The sequence below is a fragment of the Pteronotus mesoamericanus genome, unplaced genomic scaffold (assembly GCF_021234165.1).
Source record: "Pteronotus mesoamericanus isolate MK-2021 breed Mesoamerican mustached bat unplaced genomic scaffold, CSHL_Meso_final contig_26, whole genome shotgun sequence".
NCBI classification, from domain to species: domain Eukaryota; kingdom Metazoa; phylum Chordata; class Mammalia; order Chiroptera; family Mormoopidae; genus Pteronotus; species Pteronotus mesoamericanus.
Window position 1 is genome coordinate 11368198 of NW_026555109.1, and position 18686 is coordinate 11386883.

Consider the following 18686-nt stretch of genomic DNA (forward strand, 5'->3'; position numbering starts at 1 on the left):
GACTCAAGTAATTGATTCAAATAATATAGAAAAAATTTAGAAGCAGGTGAAAGATTAGTTCTCTATGAGGACAAGTATAAAATTATATTTCATCAAAATACCTGTGGATTTATTATTCTTGGGACTATTTGCTAGAATATAATGAGATGAATTGTATATATAACAGCAAGGGAAAGTTGATATAAAACTTAACCTCTTAATGTTTATGTCTTCAATTAGATGAATTTATGTTTTGCTATAATGTACTTGAAAGTGCAAGAAATAAACATATAAATATCACTATAGATTGAAAAGTATTACTAACTCCAAAGGCAGACAAGCAAATGATTTTGCTGAATTTCATCAAAATATATATATTTATTTTATTGTAGTTTTTCCATTACCATTTATCCCCTCTATCCCCTCTCCCCTCATAGTTACCACACTGTTGTCCATGTCCAGGAGTCCTTTTTCCTTTTTGCTCAAATCCTACATCCTCTAACCTCCCCTCAGCCCCCAAGAGCTGTCAGCCTGCTCTCTGTCTACGAGTCTGTCTCTATTTTGCTTGTTAGTTCAGTTTGTTCATTAGATTCCACAGATGAGTGAAATCATATGACATTTCTCCTTCTCTGACTGGCTTATTTCACTTAAGATGATATTCTTCAGGTCCATCCATGCTGTAGCAAAGGGTAAAATTTTCCTCTTTTTTATAAACAAGTTGAATTCCATTGTGTAAATGTCCCATAGTTATTTTATCCACTTACCTACTGATGGCTGCTTCAATATCTTGGTGATTATAAATAACACTGCAATGAACATTGGGGTGCTTATGTTCTTTTGAATTAGTGTTTGGATTTCTTTGGATTAATTTCCAGAAGTGGGACTGCTAGGTGAAAAGGCAGATACATTTTTAATTTTTTGAGGTATCTTCACACTGTTTTCCACCGTGGCTGAACCAGTCTGCATTCCCACCAGCAGTGCAAAAGCGTTACCCTTTCTCCACATTCTCACCAGTACTTGCTGTTTGTTGATTTGTTTATGATGGTCATTCTGACAGGTGTGAGATGGTATCTCATTGTGGTTTTAATTTGCATTTCTCTGAATAATAAGTTCAAAATCAATTAAAGACTTAAATATTAGACCCAAAACCATAAAAATCCTAGAAGAAATCATAGGTAGTAAAATCTTGAACATTGCTTGTAGCAATATTTTATCTGATATATCTCTTCAGGCAAGGGAAACAAAAGTAAAAATAAACAAATGGGACTCCATCAAACTAAAAAGTTTTTGCACAGCAAAGGAAACCATCAGCAAAATAAAAAGACAGCCCACAGAATGGGAGAACATATTTGCCAATACATCTGGTAAGGGATAAAGATCCAAAATGTATAAAGAACTTATAAAAACTCAACACCAAAAAACCAAACAATTCAATTAAAAAATGAGCATATGACCTAAATAGGTGCTTCTTCAATGAGGGCATACAGATGGCCAATAGACATATGAAAAGGTGACCTTTGGACTTTACTCTAATTTTATTTTTATAACAAAAATGGAAAGGCAGATAAAAATTTCCATGCTACAAAATCCAGAAGTCATTGTTTTTACTCTTTTAAATTAGTTTTTTCTTTTTCTTATAGTTTTCTTTTTTAATTGTTATAATTATAAAATCAGTTGTGTTGTTACTTAATAAGCTAATGTAGATCAGGTTTGATGATAGTTTACTTACAAATAAAAGCTGCTGCCTTAGAATCAGGAGTTACTTCATCTGAAAAATGCAAAAGATTCTCCAAACCCTGATCTCATCATTGTAGTTCCTGAGGCCTTATTTCTAAAATTCAGGTCAGATTAAGAAACTAAACTGGAGGAATGTTAAAAAAATAGCTGCACAATCATTTTAAAACTTGTCAGGATTAAGTCGTCCTTTCCAGTGTTCTGTCCCTTTTATGAGTATATAAGCATCACAATGATGACATTTTCTTTCTTTTAAATTAATTAATTTATTTTTTCAAATACATTTGTCTCTGCCTACCCCCCACCACTTTCCCTTGCTCCCTCCCTCTCTCCCTTCCTCCCTCAACTCTTCCCCTTTGGTTTTGTCCATGAGTCCTTGCTATATGTTCCTTGATTTTCCTTCCCTTCCTTTTCCCTGCCCCCGCTCCCTCCTTCCCTCTTGTCTCTGTTGGTTTCTTTTCCTTTCAGTGTTGCTGATCTTATTTTCCTTGCATCTTTGTATTGTTGGTTAGGTTCCGCTTATAGGTGAGATCATATGGTATTTGTCATTCACCCCCTGGCTTATTTCACTTAGCATAATGCTCTCGAGTTCCATCCATGCTGTCGCGAAGTTTAGTAGTTCTTTTTTACTTTCTGCTGCATAGCATTCCATTGTGTATATGTACCATAGTTTTTTGATCCAATCATCTACTGATGGGCATTTAGGTTGCTTCCAGCACTTGGCTATTGTAAATTGTGCTGCTATGAACATTGGGGTGCATAGGTTCTTTTGAATTGGCCTTTTGGGATTCTTAGGGTATAGTCCCAGCAGGGGAATCACTGGATCAAACGGCAGTTCCATTATCAGCTTTTTGAGGAAATTCCACACTGTTTTCTGTTATCATTTGTATCTTTGAATCCCTCTCCTGTAATACCAAATGCAGTGCTGGAATTTTAGAGCTAGTCAGTCCATGTTTGACTTTTGGGTAAGTAGTGGTAAAATATTGAATTATTATATTTTGTATTTAAAAGTGTTAATATTATAATAGAAGGGGGCATTAGAGGGGGAAATAGGGATTACATGAAAAAGTGCACATTGTCAGAGTCAGAAGGAAAATAATCTATAATTAACCCATAGACCTTTCAAAGAATGATGACATCCACTCATGGCAAATAAATAGAATTATATATCTGTTTCTTTTATTAAGGTCTCTGTATTTTAGGTTCAACACTTTATTAAGTAACTCTTTAAGGCATAGAATAAACTGTATTGATATTGCTGCTTTTAAAAGGTAAATAAGAAAATATCTCTTTGTTGCAGTTACATATGGCATGTGCAAGTGGCTACAAGGAGGTGGTATCTCTGCTCCTGGAACATGGTGGGGACCTCAATGTAGTGGATAATCAGTACTGGACCCCACTTCATTTGGCAGCAAAGTATGGCCAGGTACGTAATTTCCTGAATTATTTTTTAAATTGTTTTATAATTAGTGTATCATTTTATATTATTATTTTATTTCAAATCATGTACTAATCATTATGTAATTTGACTTTTAATGACATCATCTTACTAAACAGTTTTATGATTGAAAGAGAACTTACTTTTAGGAGACATATTAGCATACAGTCCTTAGGACTCTGCATACTGTGTATTGTACTCAAAAATCATTGGAGAAATAATCAAAACTTATAAATATTCTTTATAAAATGGACTTAATGCAAATTTTTGGATATTATATAGTCCTGGTAAGCTTACTATTTCATGAGTGTAATAATTCTGTTTTCTACAGTTAGTAGATATAAAGTAAAATTACATTTTATTTTTCTATAATTTATATTTCATTTTAATGAATGAAGGATGGATAGCAGGGATTTTTCCTCTGAATTGATTTTTGGAAATAGCTATTGCATCTTGAGTTACTATTTTACAAATTAATTTTCACTAGATACCATTACATTATGGAGAAGGAATGCATTCTAACTTTTAAATGATTTACATAGATGAATGTGATAGTATTTATGATAATTTATTAATTTTAAAATCAACTTATAAAAATAAGTACATTTTGTTAGAGAAAGTTTTAGTAGTAATAATATGGAAAATAACTTAGTTTTACATGTACATGGAGATTTAAGCTACACTTGCTGATTCCCAAACATTAGTTAGGGTAGCAAGCACACAAATTGAGTTTTGTAGGTTAGAACTAACTGGTATCCAAAATATCTATCATAAAATTTAAGTAGTGCAATTGTTGAAAGAATTGCTCCTTCCGAGTGACCCTCCCAAGCGACTCTCATCTCTTGTGGTAGAGGGGAATCTTAAGCTCAGTGGATGGAAATTGCCTGTTTTGGCATGTAGTGGTAGTGGAATCATGGTGTTGGACTCACCTGATATTGGCAGAGGGACATGGTTTGTAGGGAGTAGAGATGCATCTATCTGGGGACCGTTTTGTTGCTAGGTTGGCAGGGGGAAACACTGGATCTGGAGATGCCTCCTACTGGGTGTGAGGACATAGGTTTCCCTGCCTCTCTGTGATCCCTCTCTTCTTGGGGTCCTTAGCCACTTCTAGTTTACAGAGCTCTTCCTTGGTTGTGTATTATTTACTGGGTTTATCGGTATAATTGACAGAGAGGACCAAGAGGTAACCAGTTTAAGTGTGTGTGTTTTAAAAACAACCGTTTTTCTTTTGAAAAATCCTTATTTCTGAAATCCTTGTAAAGTTTGATCAAATGTGATGAAAGGAAATTAACTATGGTTATTTTTAACATGAAACCCACCTGTGGAGGCAGAGTAGAAACTAATATGCATTTACAAAATTGTTTTATTATTGCTATTTTTTTGTTGTGTATGTTGGGGCATGCCTAAATGTGACTAATTTTTCCTGATTCACATTTAAATCTTTCCATTCCACATCTTAGATGCTGTATTGATTAAGAAAGAAAAAAGTAGTGACTATCAGAAATTTTACCCCTCAGGTAATCAGATGAAGCTAGCAATGGTTTTCCCAGAAATTCAGAAATATGTCAAGTATACCTACACTTTCACAGGTCTAGAGTCCTCTGTGAAAACAAGGCATAGTCCTTTCAGGGGTTAGTGAGAAACTCTACTCTGCAAAAGCAGAAACTTTTATCTAAAAAAATACATTTTTAAAGGACCCATAATAGAACTTTATTATATGGCAAATGTTAAAAGACAAAATCAGAGTCAGACAAAATCTGTGTCTTAGAGAGAGACGTTTTATATAATGATGACAAAAGATTAAGGAATATATTAACCTAATAAAATCAGTCAGCTATGTAGTAAAAATACTTTCAACTGGTTTTAGTGATAAAAGCAGATTTTTTAAAAATGTTACTTTACACTGTTTCTTTTAACAACAAATTATTTAATGGTTAACCCACAGGAGGCCAAACCTGATATCAGCCATGCCTCACAGTGATATCAAGAACATGAGATCATTCCAATTACTACTTCCTTATTAAAGCTTCCTGAAATTTCCTGTCACACAAAAGTCATGAGACAGCAGAATTAGTGATTAGGAAGGCAGAGGGAACAGATGGATATGAGTGGTACTCTCACCCCATTTACCTGTCACATTCCAAAAACTTCCCTAACTTTGTTTTTTTTCCCCTCAATTACATTTTACGTTCGATATTATTTTGTATTCATTTCAAGTGTCAGCATAGTGGTTAGACAATTATACTTTATAAAGTATTCCCCCTGATATTTCCAATACCCAGCTGGCAACCATACATAATTTTTACAATGTTATTGACTATATTTGCTATGCTGTGCTTTATATCCCCACAACTATTTCATAACTACCAATCTTTCTCACCAAGTCTCTCAACCCCCATCCCTTCTGGCAATCATCAGCCTGTTCTCTGTATCTACAAGTCTGTTTCTGTTTTGTTTGTTCATTTATATTGTTCTTTAGATTTTGCACAGATGTGAAATCATATGGTATTTCTTTCTCTGATTGACTGATTTCACTAAGATAATACCCTCTAGGTATATCTATGCTGTCACAAATGGTAAGATTTTGCCCAACTTTGGGTTTTCTAAATTTGCATTTTCAGCCTACAGAAACATAGCCATGAAACATAGTCATGAACTTACGTGGGAAATATGGTTCAAAAAGTACATTGGCTTTGCAAGATGCAGAGTAATTAAAATTGATGTTTTTATTACTGCATCTCTAGTGTGCCAGCTACATTTCCAACACTAATCATTTATTAATGTTAAGTGAATTAAGCAACTTTCCAGTTGCTTTTTTTCAAACCCAGCTGCAAAATATTTGACCCCAACTTTTAGAAACTATTATCTCTCTCTTTTTAGATTTCCAATTTCTTTTATTTCCAAGACACGGCCATCACACAAATACACCTGTATTTTATTCTAATGAAAGAAATGACTAAGCCAGCTCTATCTTGAGAACTTCTTGGCCTCCTCACTAGCTCTGAGTACCAGCTATCACTCACTGGCCGTGTGAACTTAATAAGCTTTGATACTTCTTCTTTCTTAAAGCCTAGACCCAGGGACTTCCAGTAATGAGAACCATCAACACATCTGTTCAGAGGGGAATTTTTACATAGCTCAGGAGACTGTTGAGAATAACGAAGGCAAATGCATCACTGAAGCATCAAAGAGCATGTGTCCTAGTCAACTGATCCAGTTACTAGATTTCTACAGACAGATGTCCAACATAATGTTTTCCAGAAATGGCCATTTACAGTGTGCAAATGAGGCAGGTTTTAAAAATAATTTCACCTTTATCCTCTGCTTCTCTAGAAAATGACTAGCCATTAATTCAGTATTTTCTAAATCCTTATATATTTTATTATGAAGGGTAGGATCTGAAGGTTATATATGTCTTTTCCATTTTGCTCCATTAAACCTACTCGAATTGGGTCTTCACCAAAATTTAAGCTTTAAAACAGCAGAGACATTATTTGTGTGGCCCCCTGTGCCACCCCTGTGTCCAGCAGAGTGAATGAAGAAATTGAATGGACAGATCAATCAACCAGGAACTAGAAGCAAAGCTCAAATGCTGGGAGGTAGAGTGATGATTTTCTGTTAAATATATGACACCAGAACCAAAATATTCTCAATTCAAACTACAAAATTAACTAAAAGATTTATGTTAATAGAAGACTTTTGAGTAAATTGTATCTGATTATTTTGTCAAGAATATACCATATGATGTCTAGAATTTGTTTACCATAAAATACCACTTGATATTCATTTTGGAAATGATAGTTTAGAAACAGGTTTTATTTGGGCATCAATTTATATGCCTGGGAGATTTATAACTCTCTAAAGACATTTACTATAAATAAATGTATCTCAGTTCAGAAAAAACTTGATAAATGCTAACATTTTAGAAAGATTAATGGCATTTTTAGAGACATTCACAGCAATTTTACTTTCTTATAAATATTTTACAAATATAAATACCTTTATGGAGAAGGTAGTTTATAATTTATAACAGTATTTATAGTATTTATTACTGACATTTATACTGGGATGGCATATATATTTTAAAACTTCCTTTTATAAATACATTTACTTTGCCATTGAGAAAAAAGAAATGTCAGTTCTCCTCTAAAACTGAGAACTAAATAAGTTATGTGAGCAACAATTCTTTTATGAGTTATACATAAGATAAAATTTGATTCTAGCCTTGTACATATTTTAGTGTTTATAATAGAATTGGTAATACTGCAATAAAAAAGAAGAAAATAGTTGTACGCATGCTGAGATTTAAATATCCTTCTCTTCAAAAGTATTTTGTATCAAATAATCTGTATATCTTAATGTTCAAACAAGTCATTTATACATTTTGTACATAACAAATTAAATATATTAAAGTTCTTTTTTCAGATTTTTTTCTTTGCTTTGGAAACAAATAAAAACACTGTCTGGTTTTCCTCCTACCCCTCTGAGCATACCATATTGATAAACTCAGTACTCTATGCTAGGGTCTCCCTCTTTTTAATATTTACATGTCTTTAGGAGTCTCCTCTCCTACAGCTTCAAATACTCTGCATGCTCCTGGCTCCCAAATCCATCTCTCCTCTCATTTCTCTCCCAAGTTCCAAACCCAACAGGACTACTGACGGGGGTAATCCCTACCAACCTACCTTCAAACTCCGCTTGTCTAAAAAGAGAATTATGATCTTTTTCCCATTTCCAATCTGTTGCCCATTCTCTGTTTTATCATTTCCTAGGCATTATTCTTTTTCTACCTCTCTTCTCCTCACCCATATCTAATGAACCACTAGGCACCAAAACTTCTACGTAGTAAATGGACTTGAGCTATTAGAGCTATAATCATGACTACTTAATCTGTGCGTCTTCCAGTGCTTTAGCATGTCTACATCAGAATTGACCCACCAAACTTTTATTGAAGCCCCCCCTACTCCATTTTAAATGCAAAAATAATCAAACTATTTCAACACAACATTCTCTCCATTGCCATTGATATGAGGTGCCCACTCCATAACCTAGGTTATGAACCCCATGTGCCTGGGTTTCTGCTTAAGTCTCCAGCTCTAGTTCCCCTGTCTCCTCACATCAGGTCAGAAGATGTAGCCTTGCATAGCCTCTTCGAATATCTGGGATATGCCATCATGTACATACTTCTCATGTTCTTTGCTCTTTCTGAAAGTGTTAGGGGATCAAATCTTACTTAACCTTGCTGGACTACACTGAGTTGTTACTTTACTAGCTGTCCTGTCTAATTTCCTAAATTCCAGGGACATGGCTATCCTCAGGCACCCTGTATAGAACCTTGTATATTTGATATCACATCACTTATCACAGTGTGTTGGTTGTCTCATTTTTTTCCTATCACCCCCTAGTTTGTGAGAACTAAGTACAGGCACAGCATCCATTTCTTCATTAGCACAGAGCCAGATGCTGTACTCAGTTCCCATTTTTTAATGAAACAATGAATGAGTGTCCTAGTTTAGCAGATGCTTGTCTTTCTCAGTGATGGATAATTGAATAAATGTATAAAGAGTGGCAAGTGAGCACTCAACATGAGACTGATTGGTCAATGGGAGAAATCCTTTCACAGATGTCCAGCAGATACTTGGACATGTATAAGGCATTGATTGGCTAGGTCTGGAAATAGAGATTTGTTATAGATTACTCAAAGAAATCTTACAAAATGGAAAGAGAGTTCAACCTTGAGCTAAACAGAATGGACGGTATATAACTATATTATAAAAAGGTTTATCAGAGGAGTCTGAAGTGGAATGGATGTGGGAGAATGAAACTGGTGCATGAAAGTAGAGGAGGAATGCTTCTAGAAGGAAACATAGGACAATTGTGCAGAGGATTTGTGGTATTAGAAAGCATGCGTTTTGAAGGACGAAGGCAGAACTATTGCTTAATAAGAAATCATAGTTGGATTAAAGTTAATAATAAGAATTTATTTGGCATTTTTATATTTTAGATCTGAAGTTTTTTAGATGGTTCTGAGTTAGAGGCATTTACTCATTACAATGTTGAACGTGTACCAAAGAGTATAGGATATACGAATTCTGACTCCCCTCAAGACCTTTAACATCAAAATTTCTCTTTATTAAATTAAATGGAACTATCTCATTTAGCCTCTGAAATAGGAATTTGATCATCTCCAAACTCATTGCTATTTTTCAATCTTTTTAAAGAGGTAATTTAAGTAAATATTAAGGGTTAATTTTGCTAAATTTTATTCAAACTGAAATGCAGCTATCCACAGAATGATTAAGAGTCTATATTCAGTAATTTGTGTGATTTCAAATTTTAGCTTAAACACATTTTCTCCTAGCCATGTAGTATTTTCTTACACACACACACACACACACACACACACTGCTAGTCACCTTAACCTTTGATAGTTTTGGTGATTATAGTAGTTTGCTTTACCCATGGTCAACCACAGAAAAATATATACAAGGTCTCTCCAGAAGATATCTAGCCATGTAATATGAAAAATAGAGACATATTGAAGAAGATAGGAGATACAAGAAACATTGTGCACAGGACAGTGATGCCTCAGTCCCCTTCAAAGCAGGCACCTTGGGACCTCACACAGTTCTCCCAACTGCCATCAGCTGCCCCTTTGTATTTTCCTGAAATCTCACTGATTGTTTGAAACCTCTTCCCTTTCAAAGGTGATTTTAGTTTTGGGAAAAGCCAGAAGTCACAGGGCACAAAATCAACTGTTAGGGGGGCCAAGTCACCTGGGGGATATGATATTTTGCAAAAGAGCTCTGTACGAGATATGACGCATGAGTGGGAGCACTGTCAGGATGAAGCTACCAATCACCACTTGTCCATACCTATGGCCTTCTGAATCATCTGAATAGCTTCTGCAGAGGAATGTTCAAGCTTAACACAAAATTTGATGCAGATTCTTTACTCTACTGAGTCATTTTGAATGCAACAGCCACACAGTACACATGCTCACTCAAAGGCATCTGCTGTCCCCAATGACTAGTATAGTGAAGTCATCATTGTTCACTCATGTGCATTCCAGTCCACTCTCCTTGGCTTCCAGGTTACATTGATGTTGTGCAAACCATTCTTTTTATAATAACAATGGCTGGATGTTTTCTGGACAGACCTTGTACACCAGGATTTACTTCTATAAATGTCACAAGCAGATGAAATTAAGCAACTTATTGTTTAGGGATACTTCCGTGTGTGAGGTCTAAGCATATAAAGAAAACATAGTAATAGTTAATCCAAAATTCATGATTGTGGTCAACTCTGGGAAATAAAAAGAGGGATAATTTTTTAGGAAGACTACACAAAGATACCATTCATGGCATTTAACATTTGGGTGCACTGGAATTTCATTATTGCTCTTTCAGTGGTACATACACATTATATGCACACTTTGTATGCCTGGTGTATTATAATAATTTTAAAAAAATCTTATTTAATAACTCAAGTTGCTTAATTCTTATAACTTGAGATTTTTTCTAATTCTACAGTATGACTTTAGGTTCCTATTATCCACAATGCTGTAATGGGTGGACAGAACCAGTAAGTGAGACTTTAATGAATTGCTGAATTAAAAAAGTAAAATATACTGTAACACATGATTCCTCCCAGAAGGCATGCCTTGCAGTAAGCCTGAGAAGTGTTAAATGTGTTTTTTCAAATCCTCAGTGATTTATCCCTCATTTGATAAGTAGTGTTTGGTTTGAGTACATTGATTGTTCAAATTGTTTGTATGTCTGTCATTTTTAAAAAGGGACAGGAAACAGAATATAAGAAATATTTAGCATAGTAGGTTATGCTAATGCATTCTCATTTCTCCAAACTTAACTGCCTGTTGAAGTCATGACTGTATGTTATTTACTGATGAATCTTCAGTATCCAGCATGATATTTCTTATTTCAATTATCTCTAATGTTTCAGACAAACCTGGTGAAAATGCTTTTGATCCATCAAGCAAATCCAAACCTTCTAAATTGCAATGAAGAGAAGGCCTCAGGTAGGTTATTAGTGTTCTGGGACCATTGAGTAGTCACTGTTTCCTTCCTGTCATGTCTAAGTTGTTCATCGATCATGAGCATAGCTAGGAAATGGGACTCAGTCTCTCCTGAGAAGCTGTGAGAAAACCACCCTACTTCAAGCATGATTCACAAAATCAGATGCATTGTTCCAGGACAAGAGGGTGTTAGAGAGCAGCTAAGTTTATCGGTTACTGTGTACTTCATTGCAAGTTGCTATTCAGGCTTTAAACTTCCAGTGATTCCTGCAGTGTCATTATTTAAAATATTTTCCTGCTTTTATTTTAAGTAGTTTCTCATCATACTTAGTACATGCTTGTTCATTAGGGTATTTTTAAACAATAATAGTATTTTTTCTGCACAGATATTCATACTGTAAGAAATAGACTAATATTCTAAAGATAACTTAAAAGTTTGAAAATAATAATTTAATATTATTTACTTTTAATAAATATATTTTGAACATTTCTAGAGTTCTTTTTATCAGTGTTCTTTTTATATATTGATATGTATTTTAAAAACAGATGCCACATTATTTTTTTTGGTTTTAGAAAATTTAACCATGATGTTACTACTCATAAATTATTTTGGTATATTAAAAGAATTCTAAGAGGAAACTCTAGCATAAGTAAGAAAATAATATAATATTTTGAAGGTAGTAATTGATCTGAATAATTTATGTGATCTTGTTTGACTTGTTGCTTTAACTACTAACCTGAGATTTTTTTAAAGAGTTTATTTATTAATTTATTTATTTCTAGAGAGAGGGGAAGATGGGGAGAGAGGAAGAGAAACATCAACATGTGGTTGCCTCTCATGCACCCCCTACTGGGGACCTGGCTCGCAACCCAGGCATGTGCCCAGAGTGGGAATCGAACCAGTGGCCTTGTGTTTCGCAAACTGGTGCTCAATCTACTGAGCCACAGCAGCCAGGGCCTGAGATTTTTTATTTTGTATACTTATGGAAGGGAGTGTGATTACCTAATAAACCTCTAGTTTAAGACAGGATGAGGGATTTGCTGTGTTGCTTACTCTATTGGAATTAGGTATCATTTTTGGGTGTTTTTTAATCTCTGCTTCAATAAACTGATGATTTAACAAATAGAACTATGATAGCTTGATAGTCTCAAACTTTAGAACAGACTAATATTAATGATAGTGTAGTAATTTTAACATGAATAACAAAAGCACGTTTAATGATAAATGTTAAAGGAACAAATATAAATCAATAGTTTTTTTTTTCTATTTTTATAATGAATGTATTTATTGTGAACTATAAGCCACACCCTCTGTTAACTCTATTCTAGTTCTAACAGATCATATTTTTCAAGTTCATATCCCTGACTTCTTGCCCAGAGAAGGGAAAATATGATTGACCCTGGACTGCATAGACTCCCATCTGTCACTCTTTCACCTTTTAGGTCTAGTGTCAACTGTGCCAAAATGGACATCCAAGGTAACTGACAGTCCTAGAGCCCCAGGAAATGACTAAAAGTTGGTCACCTCAGGTCTAGTGTATGATGCCTCAGACAATTTTTCCCGTATTAGTCATGCCATGTCTACCATCAATAATGGTCATGAGAGACACAGCGATGTTACTATGGTAGACCCTGAGTAAATATTTGTTGTGTGAATGAAAATACTTCTCTCACACACAAGGGACAAAGACGTATAATGCAGTGAGAAGTTTCAAGTAAATGCAGGATATCTCGACCTCCTATCCAATAACAAGAAGAATGAATCAGATAATAGCGCAGAAAACAATGAACTTGCCACCTCTATTATGACTCCGTAAATGAAAATTATCACAGTACTATATTATATTCTTACTATTTTATTTTATGTTTCTTAAATTTGACATGGACATATAAAAATTATCTGTGGAATTAAAGTCACTTGGGATATAGCTGTTAGGTGGGGCAGAAATTATCTCCCCAGGCAAGGAAGCTGAGCTGTCTCCTACCCATTATGTGGTTATGGTTTAACCTAAAGCAAATGATAAAATCCTGGCATAAATACCTTCTTGTGGTACCTGAAGATGACCACATCCAGCCAATAAAACTACATAAGTCAACTTTATAGACAAAAGTAGTCATGCAGTTTAGTTATGAGGGTTGAAAAGGAACGGCTGCCTCCATTAGGTTCCTAATTGTTATTAATGTGAATTTTTCTTCAGGATTTATTGATTTCCAGTATCATTTGTTAATAAGTGTAAGTCTGATAAATGTCCATCTATATTGCTGTCCAAATATGTTCAGACGTCACTGTTAACATGTAATTTATAAGTAATTACTGTATAATAACTCATATTTCAGATTGAGAGGTTAGACACACCATTTTAATCTATTTGTACACCTACATTTTTAGTAAATTGTTTTAGAATGCTTACTACATGTTTTATAATAGCACAGTCATTCTGAAAGTATAACTATTTTTATCATTTGTTTCATATTCAAGATGAATGAAGAGTTTCACTGAAAATGAAATGACATTAAGTTCTCTCAAGCCTAGCTTCTCAGGGATTTACATTTTACTCATCACCATTTAGTGAAAATTATTTTTATATATTTTTTATTTCATTTGTAATTCAGTGTTACTAATGTGAAAATGATAATCTTTTTAAATGACAGTACAATAATTTTATTTCTACAAAAAATTTTTAATGTGTTTAGTCACATGATGATAAATTTTAATACTTTCAGATTTATTGAAAGTAAATTGTTAACTTTGATTTCATCACCCACTTTTTCTGATTTTATGTTTTGTTTAGATGTCGCTGCATCTGAGTTTATTGAGGAAATGCTGCTAAAAGCTGAAATGGCCTGGGAAGAAAAAATGAAAGAGCCTGTATCTGTGCCTACCCTAGCACAAGAGGAGCCATATGAAGAGATCATTCCTGACCTCCCAGCCCTTTCCAGTAAGCTGTAAGTGCCTTCTTTCTATAATGATTAAGTAATAGACCTGATTCTCAGCTGAGTTCATTATTTTCATTTGTCTTCTTCTCTATCACCAGTCGTTTTACAATCAATACTAAATCTATCTCTCAACTAAAAGTTAGAAAATTGAAGCTACATGTCCATATATTTATCCAAAACAATACTTGTTGACTATAATGAGTTTCGTATACTTTTATGAAACCCTCTGTTTTTTTAAAGCATTGCTTCTTCAGTAATTAGATATATTTGTCACCAGAAGATCAAAGATACTATTTTAAATACACTCTGTGTTGTTAGCTTAACTAGTATGTAAGGTTTCCAATAAATATCTTGATGGATAAATTTCGTAAAGTAGGAAATGCAAATATTCATTTTTTTCTCTAAAGTATAAAATTAATGATTTCTTGTTGTTCAAAATAATTCCTATATATTAACATATGCTAAAAGAAGGACACACCTTAAAAACATTATGCTAAGTAAACAAAGCAAGAAACAAAAGTCCACATATGATATGGTACTATTTATATGAAATGTCCAGAATTGTCAAATCCATGGAAACAGTGTATTTAGTGTTTCCCAGGAGTGGGGAGAAGGGGAAATGAGGAGTATCTCTTAATGGATGTGGGTCTTTGGAAGTGATGAAAATGTTCTGAAAGTAGACTGTTACACAAATCTGTAAATATGCTAAAAAGCACAGAATTGTATATTTTAAAAGTGTAGATTTTGTGCTGTGTGAATTATATCTCAATAAAAGAAATAAACACATAAAGAAAAGAAGATAAAATATATTTCAGGTTGTAAACAAAGTTCGCTATGTACAACCAGTGAGACCTTGAGGAAGTTAACTCCTTTTATAAACATGTTTCTTTTTCTGACAATGGACATTATGTCTAATACTGGAATATTTTAGGGTCCCTTGAATAAATAGCACTATGTGGTTTCTGGACAATCTGAGAAATAAAGAGAAAAGATAGAGTCTAAATTACAGTTGATCAGTGATAAGGGATACATTGAAGGATGTAACTGATAATGTCCCATTATCAGCAGCTTTACCAGCTGGGCACCTAGAAACCGAATCAGGTCTCCCAAAGGACAGGGCTCCCAGACAAGGTTACAATATGTAGTAAGAGGGAAAACTGTGCTGTCTGTAAGAAGGCTTGCTCCAAGAAGGAGAAGGGCTGGGAGACACTCTTCCTAGATTCATCCATCAGGCAATCTATTCCACTCCCCAAATTCAGAGGGAGGCCCAGAATTAACATGGCTTGATATCCTGGGAAATTGAAGGACATGCCCCGAGGCCGTTGTGCTGAATAAGTCAACTCAAAGGGGAAAGATCTGATTTCAGAGCCTGTGCTATCACCGGCATTCAAAAACACTTTTAACTTAAAACTTATCTAGATAATTCAGAGGCTAAAGCCATGCATAAATTCAGTCACCTCTGCTTAACACTAAGATATATTCATTATTAAATGGGATTTTTTAACTCTATTGTAAAGGAGCTTGATTTTTATGTGAGACACTATGCTGAGAGCCTTCCTGGGATATCCTCTATCTTCAAAGCCCTGTGAAGTTTCTTCTATTTTCCTAAGATCAATAGAGCTGGGAAATAACAGATTAATGTTTGTAGACCAGCAGTAGGATCCCACATCATTCTTATCTATTCTGCATTATCAGTCTTCTATTTTCACAAGTAAAAAAAAAAAAAGTATCACATTTATGTAGGAGCAAAAGCAAAGAAGTCATAGAAAGAAAAGTTGGAGTCAAGTCAGAAAATAGTTAATTGATAAGAAAATTTCAAGTTACCTAAAATGAATGGTTAGAATATTTGACCTTGCTCTTTACATTATTACGTTACCAATATCACTGTATGAGAGGAGCAATACAAGTATTTGCAATGGAAGAATTTTACTTTCCAGGTATTGATATTAAAATCAATACCTAATATGTTTGACTTTACTTTTAGGATTGTGTTATGATCCTCCAAGTGAAGAGAAGTGAACATGTAAACAGAATTAAAGTTTGAGTTAAAACCAAATTCTTTCATAGTAAGTTATTTTGGATAAATATTAACTTATCTAGGTATCTATAGTTTTATTTATAATTTGGCTTTATTTAAAAACAGAAGAATACAAACAATAAATTTCCTTCATATGTTTTATTTGTTGAGCATCAGATTTTAAAGAGAATAATCAATGACTTCTTTGTTCTACACAATTATAATTGTTTTAATTACATTTTTCTTTTATTGACTCATAGCAAAGCTTTGAAACTTTTAAAATAGTTTTACATTTAATTTTAACTTGCTTTTTTATTGTAGTCTATTGCTATTTATCCTCAGAGATAGAATTGAAAATTAAATAAAAGAAATTAATAATGATAATTGTACTTTTTTTAACTGAAAAAAAATTGGCTACTTCAAAGATAACTAAGTAGATTTGTACATTTTCTTCTGTAATTCATTATTTTGAAACATTTTATCTTGATTTTATTATCTTTATTTATTTTTTATGTACAACTTCTAAATTTTTATCACATATGTAAACTTGATTTCATTTCTTCTATCCATGGAACTGGATGTCTTGGGTGGGATAGAATTTACATTTTTCTCATTGTCTTTAAAATGTTATAAATATGAACCAGGAACAAATAGACATGATAAAATAACAACTAGGTATTACTATATTTTAATGCAGGAAACTTTACTTTCTATAATCTACTCTTTTAGGTCATTTTTTACCATTAGAAGGACAAATATGGGCAGTTGAAACTGCCTCCGTCAACGAGCTCACAAACGTTATAGAGGGCAAAACATTCTCTAAAGCTGATTAACTATGTGTATTATCAAGAAAAAATAAATTTGTTGATTTCATTATATTTTTATATCACCATAGTGATAGATTTGGACAACAAATTTACTGAAATGTGTTGGAACATTTTCAACATGCCATTCTTCTGACAGAGAACATACAGGGTGGGGCAAACTTACAGTTTGTCAGTACATGAAACATAGAGTTTCTTCTTGTGTTATTTTGTATTAATTATAGTATTATTTTTATACAAAAAACTGTAAAGCTACTTTTGCTCCACCCTGTTTAATGAAGTGTATCAGGTAATTTACATAATTAACAGGAGATATAAATCAATTTCTTTTAAAAATCTCTCATACATCATTTATTAAGCAGCATTTTTCACATAGCAGTTGTTTGAGAGTCTACAATTTAGACAAGGAGTTTGGAGAAAGTTTGGATTTTCGGTCTCTCTCCTCTTCTAGACACCGCTGCAGTTTTCTGCAGATTTTCTTTCAGTGTTTTCAGGTGCTGTTTTTCCATGAAAATACAAGTTTCATTCATTTACATCAATCAACTTCTTGAATGGTTTATTCCTGAATTTTAAATATGAAGCCTGGTGTTCAGCTGTTTTCAGAAGTCCCTCAAATTAAGGGAGCAAAATAGAAATTAAAATAGAACAAAAAATTCTAGGAAGAAAGGAATAATGCAAGTAGGGATTGAAATGTTGGCTAGTCTCCCTCTGCTCCAGGGAGGAGCAAGCCTTCCACTGTACCCCATTGCTCCTTTAATTTCATTTTGCTGCCTAAAAAAGAATAGTGCATATTCATTGGTATAAGAAGTAAAGAGCTAGAAAGAACTTAGAAAGCTTTCTTGTCTTCTCTATGTCATCTATTTTTTTCAATAAATAGTTCCTTTCCCACCTTTTATGCCTAGCCCTCATACTGAAGGCTTACCATGTATCACCTTGTCTGAATTATGGCTGCCCATCTTTCTTCATCAATTTTAACCCAAACTTTTCCAGAATATATTTTGCTAAAATATTAAGAAAGAATTGTGTGTTTTACTCTTTTTAATATTTCAGCATAAAGGTCAAGCTTTCTTTCCACTGTCAACTGACATTCATTTTTTGGTGAGCATTTTGTGCAACATGTCATGATTTAGCCAGGATAAGAACATCATCTCCACTGTGTCCCACTGTTTATAGTAAATGCCTTTCTTTGTTTCAATATATAATCAATAGGATATTACTGCATTATTAGATTAGTCCCTATTTCATTTTTTTCTAGGATAGTTTCTATCCAGTGAATGTTAAGGTCTTTATTTGTTGCCTGACTTTCAAGTTCATGTCTGAAATGAGCAGGCTAGATTTAACTTCAAAGGTCCTTCCAAGTATAATATTCTCTATCTGGTCTCTATCTGTAAAGATTTTAGTTTTTTGCTCTCTGCTTTAAATTTACTACAACTATTCTCATACTTGACTGCTGTTCCCTGCTGCATTCTTTTTTATCCTTTTGACTGGTGCCTACTCTCTGTGCTGTCTTTTCTGTCCTTATATGCTTTAGTGGGCTCATTTACCGTTACTGCTTCTAAGGAATCAGGGACTTGCATATACTCATTGGTGTTTGAACATAAAAATGCTCTCCTAGAGTTTTTAATCTCTGGAAAATTTTGGTATGTGCATAGTTTTGTTTCTGATATTTTATTTCATGGAACCCTTGAGTTGGGAGCCACTAAAATCCTGCACAATTTTCTA

At 33.7% G+C, this 18686-nt stretch overlaps 1 protein-coding gene across 2 annotated transcripts in view; it reads left to right on the top strand.

Annotated features, from left to right (window-relative positions):
- The window catches only part of MYO16 (myosin XVI), a 590664-nt gene that overhangs the window by 242303 nt on the left and 329675 nt on the right, over positions 1-18686 (top strand). For both annotated transcript variants that reach the window (XM_054574388.1, XM_054574387.1), the window contains exons 7-9: positions 3014-3139; positions 11114-11189; positions 13979-14132. In XM_054574388.1, coding sequence (XP_054430363.1) covers positions 3014-3139; positions 11114-11189; positions 13979-14132 — 356 coding nt within the window. The remainder of the gene's footprint in view (positions 1-3013; positions 3140-11113; positions 11190-13978; positions 14133-18686) is intronic.